The 12,799-nt window shown below is 36.2% G+C and overlaps 1 protein-coding gene across 1 annotated transcript; it reads left to right on the top strand.

Annotated features, from left to right (window-relative positions):
* Nucleotides 1-9,312: 9,312 nt before the first annotated feature.
* On the top strand, nt 9,313-12,301 carry LOC102661347 (cytochrome P450 93A3-like). Its single transcript, XM_014761644.1, has 6 exons — nt 9,313-9,390; nt 10,076-10,159; nt 10,577-10,636; nt 10,850-10,954; nt 11,792-12,007; nt 12,089-12,301. The coding sequence occupies exons 1-6, from the start codon at nt 9,313-9,315 to the stop codon at nt 12,299-12,301; spliced, it is 756 nt and encodes a 251-aa protein (XP_014617130.1).
* Nucleotides 12,302-12,799: the final 498 nt, after the last annotated feature.

Raw genomic sequence — 12,799 nt, 5'->3', positions numbered from 1 at the left:
ATGTGACAATCGTGAGACTTTAACCCTACCAGCTTAAGCTCCTTCAACTGCACAAGGCTCTTAATATTTGAAGAGTATCCTTGTGGGACTTTGACCCGCCGCAGACACTGACAAAGTATGACAAGCTGGAGGCAAGTATATTTTTTTGCCATCAGACCTTGGATGCAACTGCGATCGTATACCCATGGCAGCTAGATCTTGAGGGGTATTCAGACCATCTTTTGTCTTTCCTTGAATGTTAAGGAGTGTTTCAATGACACTGTCACATACATTTTTCTCCACATGCATAACATCAATACAATGTCTAACATCTAGATCAGACCAGTACGAAAGATCAAAGAAAATGGACCTCTTCTTCCATATGGAAGTCTTACTTTTATCCTTTTTTTTTGTCTTTCCAAATACAGTATTCAGGTGTTGAACTTGCTGGAAGACCTGCTCACCAGTCAATGGTATCGACGCAGTTTCGTGCTCTTGACTTCCATTAAGTTCTTTTTTCAATCGCCTGTAAGGGTGATGAGGTTTTAGAAAACGCCGATGCCTAGTATAGACTATTTTTCTACCATGTTTCAGTTGTATGTAGCTTGTGTCTTCTTCACAGATGGGGCATGCATGATGACCCTTAACACTGTAACCGCTCAGATTGCCATATGCTGGAAAGTCATTAATGGTACAAAAAAGCATTGCACACATTTGAAAAGTCTCCTTGCAAAACCCATCAAACACTAAAACCCCCTCGTCCCACAACTTTGTTAAGTCTTCAATCAACAAACTTAGATAAACATCAATGTCATTTCCTGGTTTTCTTGGGCCCGATATCATCATAGAAAACATCATGTATTTTCGCTTCATGCACAACCATGGAGGCAAATTGTAAATTACTAGTAGAACTGGCCATCAATTATGTTGAGTGCTTAAATTTCCATATGGATTCATTCCATCACTGGCTAGTCCAAGCCTAAGATTTCTTGCCTCTTTTCCAAAATCCGGATACAAACCATCAATCTTCTTCCACTGGGAGCAATCAGCCGGATGATGGACCATTCCGTCAGAGTTTCTCCCATTTGCATGCCAGGTAAGGTCTTTTGCGTCGTCTCCATTAGCAAAAAGACGCTTAAACCTTGGAATGATGGGAAGATACCACAACACCTTCGCTGGAGGGCCCTTCTTAGACTTTTCATCAAAACTGCAGTCCTCATCATCCTTCACTTTGTACCGTGATGCCTCACACCTAGGGAATTTGGTGATGCAATCCTACCCCGCAAGGGCATTGGGTAGAAGACTCCAAGTAGATTGGGCTAGAGATCCAAGGGAAGGCCCTAGGATTCTCATGAGCCTTAGGGTAGATTTCGAGCCCATGGGCTAAGTATGAGCCCGCTTATCTTTGTAAATATTAGAATAGGTTTTTCCTTCATCTGGGCATTGTATTTTGGCCATTCTAGTAGTATAGGGTTTTAGCCTTCTCAAAGATCCAGCCTCCATAGAAGCCCCACAAGCAAGCTTCTATCAAGTGGTAATCAGAGCACAAGAGCTTCAAGTAGGTGCTCCTTGAACCTCCATTAATTTTTTGCTTTACCTTCTCTTCCATTGTTGTTTCTTCATTTTTTTCTCCATGTATCTCCTCACATTTCTTGTTCTAAATGTTTTTAACATGATTCTTTAGAGTTTCCACCAATTAAACTTGCTATAGAAGCTAGATTTGATTTTCTATGGTTCAAATTTCTTGTTCTTGTTCTTGAACCATGAATTGTGTTGAGTTTAGGTTCCTTTGAGTTTTGTCTTGTTATTTTTTGTGGCTGAAACCCAAACCATAAAATTCTTACAAAAATATCAAAGTAGAAGAAAACCTCAAAAATCTAGAGTGACTTGTTCACCTATTGTAGTTTTGTCATAGAAGTCATGTCTAGTCATGAAACTTGTCACATAAGATTTCTTATGTTGTGCTGAATTTTATTTTCTTGTTTCTGTGTCTAACTCATTTGTTCATGAGTGTATGAAATTATTTTAGCCTATTATTTTATTTGAGTCAAATCTTTCATGTTAATTAGTCCTTAACATGTTCATGCAAAATTCTTAGAGAGTCTTTGATTGTGAACCTTTTCTTGAACTTTTAGGTTTCCTTATGATTGTGTCTATTGTGAATTTGAGTTTTGGTGATTGAATTGCTGGCTGAAATGTTGATCCTAAGTGAATATTGAACTCCTAAAACTGTGGCAAAAAATCCTAGTGAGTTCAACATACATAAGAGGGTTGAAAGTAAGCCCAAGGCAATCAATATACCATGCTTAAAAAAAATCGCTAGTGCTGGCAGCTTGGACATACAAACTTGTAAAAATTACTGAGAATTGGTTACTTCGAATTTTGAGCTGAAATTTTTACTGAATTTTCTAGACATATGGAAAAAAGTTATAAAGAAAGAAACAATTGATTTTGATAAAAGGAAAAAATACAAAAAATCACACAAGTTGGAAGAAAAAAAAAGTATCCAGAAAAAAAAAAGGTGAAAGGGAAGTATGCTTGTTGTTTTGGCTCAAAATTTATTCTATAATTGGTGCCTATTTTATGCCAATCTTAGTTCCTAAATTTCAATTGAAAATTAGTGTGAAAACAAGTGCCAAAGCTAGAGGTTTGTTGAGTCTTTTTTTTCAGTTTTTTTTACTCTACTCTAGAACCATTCTAAGTTTCTCTTTGAGTCCTAGCTTGCTTCTATGTCCTTTTTTCATTGCTTTAATTGTTGAGTAATCCTTGAAAAATTGTCTTGTTAAAACTCCATTGGTTTAGCTTTCATTTCATTTTTTTTTTGTCTTTGGTTATTGCTTGTCTCTTTGTTTCCTTGTTTGTGAGTTGCCATATAGGAAATTGGAAAGGAGGATTGGTGCCATCCCTTAAAGAATTTGAGTCAAGAAGCAAGGGGCCAACCTCCTTAAGAGCTATTTGACTAAGAAGCACTTCAAATTGAGTGAATCACCAAAGAGATAACAACCACCAAAATTGAGGACGTTTTGTAATTTTTTAATTTGCAATTTACTTACCTTTATTGCTTTCAAGTTTTGTAACAAAAAGGCCTTTCATTGGAAGTGTGTTGGGAGCCTCCAATAGGTTACCAAACTTCCATTTGTGTGTAATAATTTATGGCAATATTTCCTTAGGATAGTGAGTGTTTTGTTGGGAACCTTGATGTGGTCATCCAAACACTCTTAGGATTCACTTAGTTTACTTTTCTTGCTTACTTTCATAGCTTATTTCCTTTACCTTCCATTGTCAAACCGCCTAGATAGCTTTCCTTTTACCAATTAGTTGTTTACCTTATCTTTCACACCTCTTTAAGTGTTTATTTTGGCTAGCTTCAACCATAGTTTCTTTTACCTTTTGTTTTCAAACCTCCAACAAGAAAGAACCACAACTTAGGAACCAACATGAGTCATCATTCATCTAGTGTTAATGGCGAGGGTACTAGTCATAAAGACCCTCTATCTAGAATCTTAGATGAGTTGAGTTCCCTCAAGTTATGGAAAGAAAAACAAGAGAGAAAAGAAAAAGGGAAAAAAAGAGTGGAAGAAATAAGTCAAGATGAAAGAAAGAAAATAAGAGAGGAAGAAAGAAGAAAAATAATGAAAGAATTGAAAAGAGAAAAACATGCCTCCTATAGTAGTCATAACTCTTGCAAGAGCTTAAGTGAAGAACTTTGTGACTATTACGAAGGAAGAAATAGGTCACATCTTAGACCTCACTCCTATAGAAGAGAAAAGGAAAGAAAGCCTCAAGAGGATAACATTAACCTCTGATACTTCCATGGGAAGGATAATGTAGAGGCTAACTTAGATTGGGAAATAAGGGTAGAGCAACAACTTAAAAAAAAGTCTACTTCAAAATCTTTTGGCTCTCACTCTTATCTAAAGAAAGACCATGGTCAAGGCATCTTAGGGGTGACTTCTTCTAAGCCCAAAGATGATAAGGGGAAGGCAATAGAAAAGCAAGCCCATAAGGCTAGTATGCAAGAGAAAACTAGCTCTATAAAGTGCTTTAAATGTCTTGGAAGAGGACACTTTACTTCTCAATGCCCCACCACAAAAACCATGATTATGAGGGGCCAAGACATTTATAGTAGCCAAGATGAGGATACTACTTCACCTTCCTCTAGTGAAAGTGAAGAAGCAAAAGGGGAAGAATTTAGTGAAGAAATCTACCCCAAGAAGATGGACAACCATTAGTGGTTAAAGAGAAGTGTAAGGAGGTAAGTGTCTCCTCCAAGAGGTTAGCTAAGAAGGAAACTCATTTTACAATAAAGACAAACATTAAAGAAACTTTCCCTCTTAGACAACCTCCACATTTTCTCTTTTGTAAAAAGGCACTTGCTAGCATTGCCACACCTCTTGGGCTTGAGTTTATTCCTCAAGTAAAGAAGTTGTTGGATGAGGGTTTGGTTCGCAAGAGCTTAAATCCTTGTGCTTTGTTGGTGCCCAAAATAGGTATTATTAGGCACCAAGTCCCTAAAATAGGTGGTATGATGAATGTTTTGAGTGGTGCAACCCTCTTTTGTAAAATCACTCGTACACCTAACATCTTCATGGTGTGTGTACATAGGGACCCATTAAGTAGGTTTGTTCTTATTTTTAGTTTCAATACAAACTTAGGTACTCATATGGGACACCTTAGGTTCGTCATACTTTTTGGTAGGAATAATCAATATGAAAATACAGAAAAGGTATGTTTTATTGCGTTACTTTTCTTAATTTTTCAAATAGTGATCAAGGGGTTCCCATGAACCCTAAGAGAATAAAGGTCATTCCTGAGTGGCCTACTCCACCAAGTATAAGAAAAATTTGGGGCTTCCATGACTTAACAAACTTTTACAAAAGGTTTGTCCCATATTTTTCTATACTTGTAGCGCCACTCATTGAGTTGGTGAGAAACCATGTTCCTTCATGGGAAGATGCCCAGGAAATGGGTTTTCAGACCTTACCTTACTTCAACATACCAAACACCACTAATACATATGTTTTTGTTCTTTTTACAGGTGTTGAGGGAAGGAGCCCAAGGCATGAAGAACCTCGGGATTTGAGGTCAAATCCTTTCCAAGGTGGAGGGAATGTTGCAATCCTACCCCGCAAGGGCATTGGGTAGAAGACTCCAAGTAGATTGGGCTAGAGATCCAAGGGAAGGCCCTAGGGTTCTCATGAGCCTTAGGGTTGATTTCGAGCCCATGGGCTATGTTTGAGCCCGCTTATCTTTGTAAATATTAGAATAGGTTTTTCCTTCGTCTAGGCCTTGTATTTTGGCCATTCTAGTAGTATAGGGTTTTAGCCTTGTATTTCGGGGAATTTTGAGTAGTCTTTGTAGTAAGGACTTTTTTTTTGTATTTTCATGTTTTTTGTCATGGGGGTGAGCTTAGCTATTATAGGGGGTGTGTAGCTAAGCTCTAGCTTCTCATCTCAAGGAGGTGAGCTTAACTATTAGAGAGGTATGTGTAGTTAAGCTCTAGCTTCTTTAGGAATCTTCTTAAGGAAGCTTCTCAAGGAGGTGAGCTTAGTTATGAGAGGGGTGTGTGTAGCCATGCTCTAGCTTCTCAAGGAAGTTTTCTCAAAGAAGCTTCTCAAGGAAGTTTTCTCAAGAAAGCTTCTCAAGGAAGCTACCTAGTCTATAAATAGAAGCATGTGTAACACTTGTTGTAACTTTGATGAATGAGAGTCTTGTGAGACATACTTCAAAGTTCCACTTCTCTTCCTCTTTTATTCCTTCAATTTCGTGCTCCCCCCTCTCTCTTTCTCTCCCTCTTTCTTTTCCTCCATTGAAGCATCCTTCCAAGCTTCTTATCCAAGGCTCATCTTGGTGGTGAGGCTTCTTCTTCCATGGCTTATTCCCTAGTGGATGGCGCCTCCTCTCACCTCTTCTCCTTTGTCTTCCGCTGCATCTCCATGGTGGAAAATCACCATTAAAGGACCTCATTGAAGCTCAAAGATCCAGCCTCCATAGAAGCCCCACAAGCAAGCTTCTATCATTTGGACATTTCTTCGAATTCATGCTTGTAAAATATGCAATCATTGGGGCAAGCATGAATCTTTTGATACTCCATACCCATCAGACACAGTATCTTCTTGGCCTGATAGTAACTTTTAGGCAACGTGTTTTCCTCTGGAAGCAGATCGTGCACTACTTGAAGCAGTGAACTAAAGCTTTTGTCTCTCCACCCATATTTGGCCTTCACATTAACCAGACTGAACACCGCTGACAATAGCGTCAAGGAATTCTTACACCCCGTATACAAAGGCTTCTTTGAATCACTTTGCAATCCTTCATACATAGGGGCAAGTGCTTGCTAAAAAGACTTTTGTCCATGGTCACTAATCATATCCTCCATGCGATCTCCCATTTCTTCATCAAACGGTTCAGATTGGGACCCACTCTACATGTCTATCAATTCACTATGCCATATCCATGTCGTGTAATTCTTCTTAATCCCATCACACAATAGATGCTCCCGTATGTCGTCCAGTATTTGTCGTCTTCCGTTTAAACAATTGATACAAGGACAATAATATTTTCCATCTTCATCCGGTCGATTTCTTTCTTCAGCAAATTGCAAGAACTGCTCGACGCCTTCCTCATATTCTGGGTTGATGCGACTTCCATTCATCCATCTTTGATCCATCTAAGTAATAACTCTGTGATATTCACAAAGTTATTCAATGCATGAAAATTTCACTTTTTTGTTATCGGTGTGGCCCTATCCCATTCAGGAAGATCATCTTTTATGGTAGATTCATACGTCAAGGTTAATTCTATTTTGTTAAATTTGACAAAATTTCGGCAGCATTTCACATTGGTCTCCAAGTACATGACATGAAATCAGTGAAATTAATTTCCCGATAATCAAGTATGCACTCAGAGAACAACTAGAAATGCATTGTACTGTAATTTCATCAAATTAAACAAAATAATGTTAACCTTAACGCATGAATCTACCATAAAAATATCAGTCTCCCCAAACTGTCCAAACGGACAATTCAAGATTGAATACAATGATTAATGCAAACTGTTCGCAAGAATCATTGCATCCAGTCTCAAATGAGAATCTAAGGCTCACTCATCATGAACAACAATTGTATGTAAAGCAAAGTACATTTATGACATACAACAACATACAAAAACTATCATAACAAAGTTTAGCATCAAAATTGATTGCAAACATTTGTACCTGTGATGATGAGCAGTACAGTGTCGAAGAACAAATGTCGTGATCACGATGCAAAGAATAAGACAAATAGTGCCTAAAATTTAAATATTTCATCCGTAAGTAGCTATATCATGAACTAACACCAATGGACTTGGAAGAGCTACTCAAAGTTAACCTTTAATTTTCTGAGAAACTTGCTTAAGGTAGTGTATTTCTGATGAATAAGGACTATCTTACAGGTAGCAACTACTGAATGTTGTGATTGCAGAGGTTTAATATCACATCCTTCCTTTATCTAATTCTTGTTTAAAGTGACTTACAATTTTGTTGTTTGATTTACATGGAACGATGTTGAGTATTGGGGTGTAGGGTCTGGTCCTATATTCACTTAATCAATGATTGCTTCGTAGTATTTCATTGTGTTAGAAATATAGGGTTGTGGACCAGAACTAGTTTTCAATGTGCAAAATAAGTTCTGGTTATTCATATCAACATCTTTGTGCATGTTGGATATGCTATGCAGAATAGGTTCTCTATACATGATTGATGCTGCCAAGGAAAACCCTCAATTAGCCCAGAAGCTTCATCATGTTTTAGTTAAAAGTGGTGTGGTTACTCCTCGAAATCTATTTTCTGAAATTTATGATGAGGAATTAGGTTCCTCAACTAAGACCGACTAATTGTTGTTGCATCTTCTATGGTAGTATGAACTGGATTAGCTTCCTCACACTTAGTTTTTTGTTTAACAATTGGTGCCAGGGACAACATTACATTGGCAATCTTGTTTGGGAATCTATGCTAAGAGTAGCACCAATCATGAGGATTATTCATCTCACTGAAATGAAATGATAATTAGTAAAGGCTTTCCTCTACCCTCTCTATTATGATAACCACCATGTTAGTTAGAATATGTACTCTGTTTAGTATGTGTGTTGTGGTGTTTAAACTTAGCTGCAGCCATGTTAGTTGGTAATCTATCAGTGTGATAGCTATGTTGAGTCAATAAGGTAGTTATAACAGCGAGACATAGCAGTGAGACTAACACTACCTGATGTAAAAAATTTACATGGAAACAATTTCTAACAAAATTGTATGCCATGTTTCTTATTTCGTATTGTGGTTGATACTGATTTTTTCTTTCAACATAGCAGTGAGACTAGCACTACTTAATGTAAAAAATGTATTTTCCATTTGTTTATGATACTATATGTCAATCATTGAGTCTTAATTTTAGGAGATTCATTTAGAGTTTCAGACCTTAATTTTAGGAGATTTATTCAGATTTACAGCACTAAAAAGAATAGTCTATATGATTCTAATTTGTACAGCCAGGGGAATATTTGTTTTCGTTATTTTAGGGTAAAGCTATTGGTCTAGATGATATCCCTTTTGAAGTTTGGAAGTGGCATGGGTATTCTGGCATGCACAATACCATTTGCCATAGTACAGAGAAAGAAAAAAGCTCATGAGCTTGGTAATAATTTTTAGTTTTGCATGTTGAATTAAAAATCTTTTATCTTCACACATATAATCTTGTTATGGAGTTTAGGTCAGGCAAACGCTTGGATTCAGGAGAGCTTATATGAAAGTGAAAGACATGTGTGTGTGTGTGTGTGTGTGTGTGTGTGTGTGTGTGTGTGTGTGTGTGTGTGTGTGTGTGTGTGTGTGTTAGAAATATATAAAGACTATTATTTAGCCTTCACCTTACAACATAAGCTTTTAGGGAAGTCGGTCTTAGATGTTACAATTTTTTATATCTTAAAAGATTTACAAGAGTTATATATAGTTCTTCAATCTGTGGTAGTCATGTTGATATCAGTCACAAATAAACATATGTTAATGCTTTGAAAACTCAGTCCCGCTATCCATACTTTTCATAAAGCCAAACTGAGGTGGCTTTGGACTATGTAATTCACTTTGGATTCATCCTAAGATAAAAGTCATTCTTATAAGAATGCCAAATTTTGCCATAGTTCCTTTTCTCATGTATGAAATCTTATGTTCAATAATTCTTAGCAAGACAATTTTTTTACATATGTCCTAACAGCAATATCATGCAACTTTATATCAGGGAACTTCTTAGTATAATAGTATTGCCTAATTAGGTTCCTCATGGAATTTAGGTGCACAAAGTTGTCATGAAGGATGACATGCAAGTTGCAATGAAAATTCAGTACCCTGGTGTGGCAGATAGCATCAATAGTGACATTGAGAATGTGAAGCTTCTTTTAAACTACACAAATTTAATTCCTAAATGACTTTATCTCGACAGAGCTATAAAGGTTCATATTTATTAATATAATTCAAACATTTCATGCATGCTTTCAGTTGTGTGTTTAGATCAATGTTCTCATATAATAGTCTTTAAACCTACAAATTTTGTATCTTGTCTGTAGGGGTTTGGATCCCTTAGCCCCTCTCTTCTTTTCACTGAGTGATATGCCTTCAAATTTATCAGTGAGATCCTAAATCATATTCAATCTGTAATAGTTTAATGTGTGTATATATGTGTGCAACTCTTTTATTACTACCTCTTTGTTTTTGCCTCTTCACCTTTCAACCCATCCATTTAATGTTGCATGTACTCTGCCTTAAATTGGATTATGCAATATGATATTTATCTATGGTGGATATTGATATGGAGTCTCTTACCTACCATATAGAAAACAAATGTCTCCATAATTTGACGAAAATGACATTGAAGGCATTGAAGTACCCTGTTATACCTTTGCAAGCATTGTAGTAGCTATAAATAATTTTTCAAATTCTAACAAACTTGGAAGAGGAGGAGGTTATGTGCCTGTGTGTAAGGTGATTGGTTTAGTTCATTTAACTTTATTACCCACCTAACAATGAGTCCATGTAAGAATTTCTCATGACATATGGAAATTTTTTATGCAGGGAACGTTACTTGGAGGTCAAGATGTAGCAGTAAAAAGGCTTTTAGGTGTTTCCACTCAAGGCTTACATGAATTCAAGAATGAGGTTATTTTGATAGAAAAAATTCAACATCTGAACCTTGTTAGACTCAGGGGCTATTGCATAAAAGGAAATGAAGATATTAGACTTTGACCATGTAGAGTATACAACAATCCAGGTGAAGATTTCTTAGATTTGAATACTTTTAAAAATGGTGTCATTACTCATAAGTAAAGGAAAAATTGACAAACCATTCGTAGGTAAACTGAAGCACTATATATTGATAATGCCCGAGCCTCGGGCATAACCTAATGAATTACAAAAAATTGTACACGAAAAAAAAGAAGAAATACAAACCTAATGTATTATGTTGCTTTCTAAAATATACTCTAAAATTCATTAAATTCTGACTCATTGTTTATCTCTTGCAAGTAGTAGCCTGATTATGGTTTACTCACAACATATATTGTAATCTTGATACAGTATCTGAAGGAGTTAGATGAACTTAGAACTCAACTTGTAGCAACCAGAGCAACTGCTGATGTAAGTGTTGTATCAGTTCAATCAACGCAACTCCAATGTTTACGACTTGTAAAAGAATTAGATGACTAAAATGGTTCACTAAGAGAGCATGAAGATTGTGTCCTAAGGCTAAGGGAGCAACTAGACAGTTTGTAGAAGGATCTTCAGGCAATGGAATCTTCACAAAAGCAATTGAAAGATGAAGTTTTGAGAATTGAGCATGATATTATGCAGCTCAAGACCAAGGAATTAGCTCAAGAATGGTTGCATGCGGAAGAATGGTTGCAACTCAAGCTCAAGACCAAGGAATTTAAAGCAAAGTATAAATATGAAGCAACAGTATTCTATCTGCTCTTTCATATCTTCGTTGTATGCTGACTAAATCTTGGTATATTTAAAATTTTCAGGTGATATTTGATGTTATATTTCTATAATTTATAACTACTTAATCTTTTCAATCAGTGCTATCAATATCAAGGGGTTCTTAAGCCAACAACTTGTTTTTCGACCCTAACATTTTCAACTTGTTTTTCTTACCTTAAGGACTATGTATGAGGGTGAGATGGGAAATTCAGCTACAATTCCTTCTTCATCCTCCTTGCTTGTGACTGTTTGAGTTGAGAGTGAGACAGAGACAGTGGTTTCCAGATGACTTTTTACTTGTACAATTCTAGATACATATGACTACATTGGGAGACACCAACAAAGCAACACTGCTCAATATTAGACTTAAAATCAAAAGATGAGTTTGTACTTATACAGTTTCTACCACAAGAACATAGATATTAAGATCATATCAAACCATAACAGCAATGTTATTGTTCTGGCAATATAAGGAAACATTAGTTAAACAAATCTAAAAATGAGAAACATGACAACAAATCACTTCACAACATTAAACATACTATCCAAATTAGTTCATCTCATATAAAGTTGAACCTAATAACAACTGTTACATATAAGAGTAAAAAAAATTCAGAAAAACTAATAATAGAAAGATAGGATAGATGAAGTTATGTTGTAAAAATAACTCCATCTACATCAATTCAGCAAGTACACTTACCAATATCTTTGCATCTTAATTAGTCAGAGTTGTGAAAATTGAGTTCTCTTGTCATTCCACCTTTTTTTTAACACAATGACTCTTGGTAATAATTTATTTTTATTATTTCTCAGGATATGTTCATAGGAGGGATAGACACAACTACAGTTACTCTACAATGCTCACTGGCAGAACTAATTAACCATCCGACTGTCATGGAGAAAGCAAGGAAGGAGATTGACTCTATCATTGGCAAAGAAAAAATGGTAATGGAAACAAATATAGATAATCTTCCTTATCTCCAAGCCATAGTGAAGGAGACACTAAGGCTTCACCCTCCATCTCCATTTGTATTGAGAGAGTCAACTGGGAATTGCACCATTGCTGGATATGACATTCCAGCAAAGGCTCAGGTTTTCACTAATGTGTAGGCTATTGGTAGGGATCCAAAGTACTGGGATGGCCCTCTTGAGTTTAGGCCTGAAAGGTTTCTTAGCAATGATAATGAGAGTGGAAAAATGGGTCAAGTTGGAGTCAGGGGACAGCATTATCAACGTTTGCCTTTTGGGAGTGGAAGAAAAGGGTGTCCTAGAGCTTCACTAGCACTAAAGGTTGCTCACACCACCCTTGCTGTTATGATTTAATGCTTTGAATTGAAGGCTGAAGAAAAAGGAGGGTATTGTGGTTCTATTGACATGGAAGAGGGACCTTCATTTATTCTTTCAAGATTTGAACCCCTGATTTGTGTCCTAAAATCAAGACTCATGCCATTCCCTTTGTATCTTGCTAAATACTAGTTCTCAGTGTCACTCAAATTAAGACCAAGTATGAAACCTAGAAGCATTGGATTTTCAATTATCATCTATCAATTAAGAGTGTTGCTTCTTTCTTATTTTTTCTTTTTCTTTCATTGCTTGGTTGTTCTTCTGAAGTATAAATGAGTTGACTATCCATGAATTATTCAAATCCATTTGTTAAAATTTTAACCAAATTCGTCGGTTTAATTAAAAAAAAAGTTTAAATAAGTTTCTAATCCCTCAAATTTAAGTCATTTTTGTTTTTTGTCCTCCAAATAAAAAATTACTAACAAAGTTAGACTCCTTGTTGATGTAGTAAACAAAGTTAGACTCTTTTGGTCCCTT

This window comes from Glycine max, chromosome 9 (genome assembly GCF_000004515.6).
Source record: "Glycine max cultivar Williams 82 chromosome 9, Glycine_max_v4.0, whole genome shotgun sequence".
Lineage (NCBI taxonomy): Eukaryota > Viridiplantae > Streptophyta > Magnoliopsida > Fabales > Fabaceae > Glycine > Glycine max.
Note: the sequence above shows the minus strand (reverse complement) of the source record. Positions and strands in the feature narration are given on the sequence as shown.

Bases quoted from the DNA above. Each gene is read 5' to 3' on its own strand.
- LOC102661347 (XM_014761644.1), top strand. From the start codon at position 9,313: ATGAAGGATGACATGCAAGTTGCAATGAAAATTCAGTACCCTGGTGTG. The intron at 10,637-10,849 runs GTAAGTGTTGTA...GATATTATGCAG, and splicing joins CAACCAGAGCAACTGCTGAT to CTCAAGACCAAGGAATTAGC. The intron at 12,008-12,088 runs GTATTGAGAGAG...ACTAATGTGTAG, and splicing joins TTCACCCTCCATCTCCATTT to GCTATTGGTAGGGATCCAAA.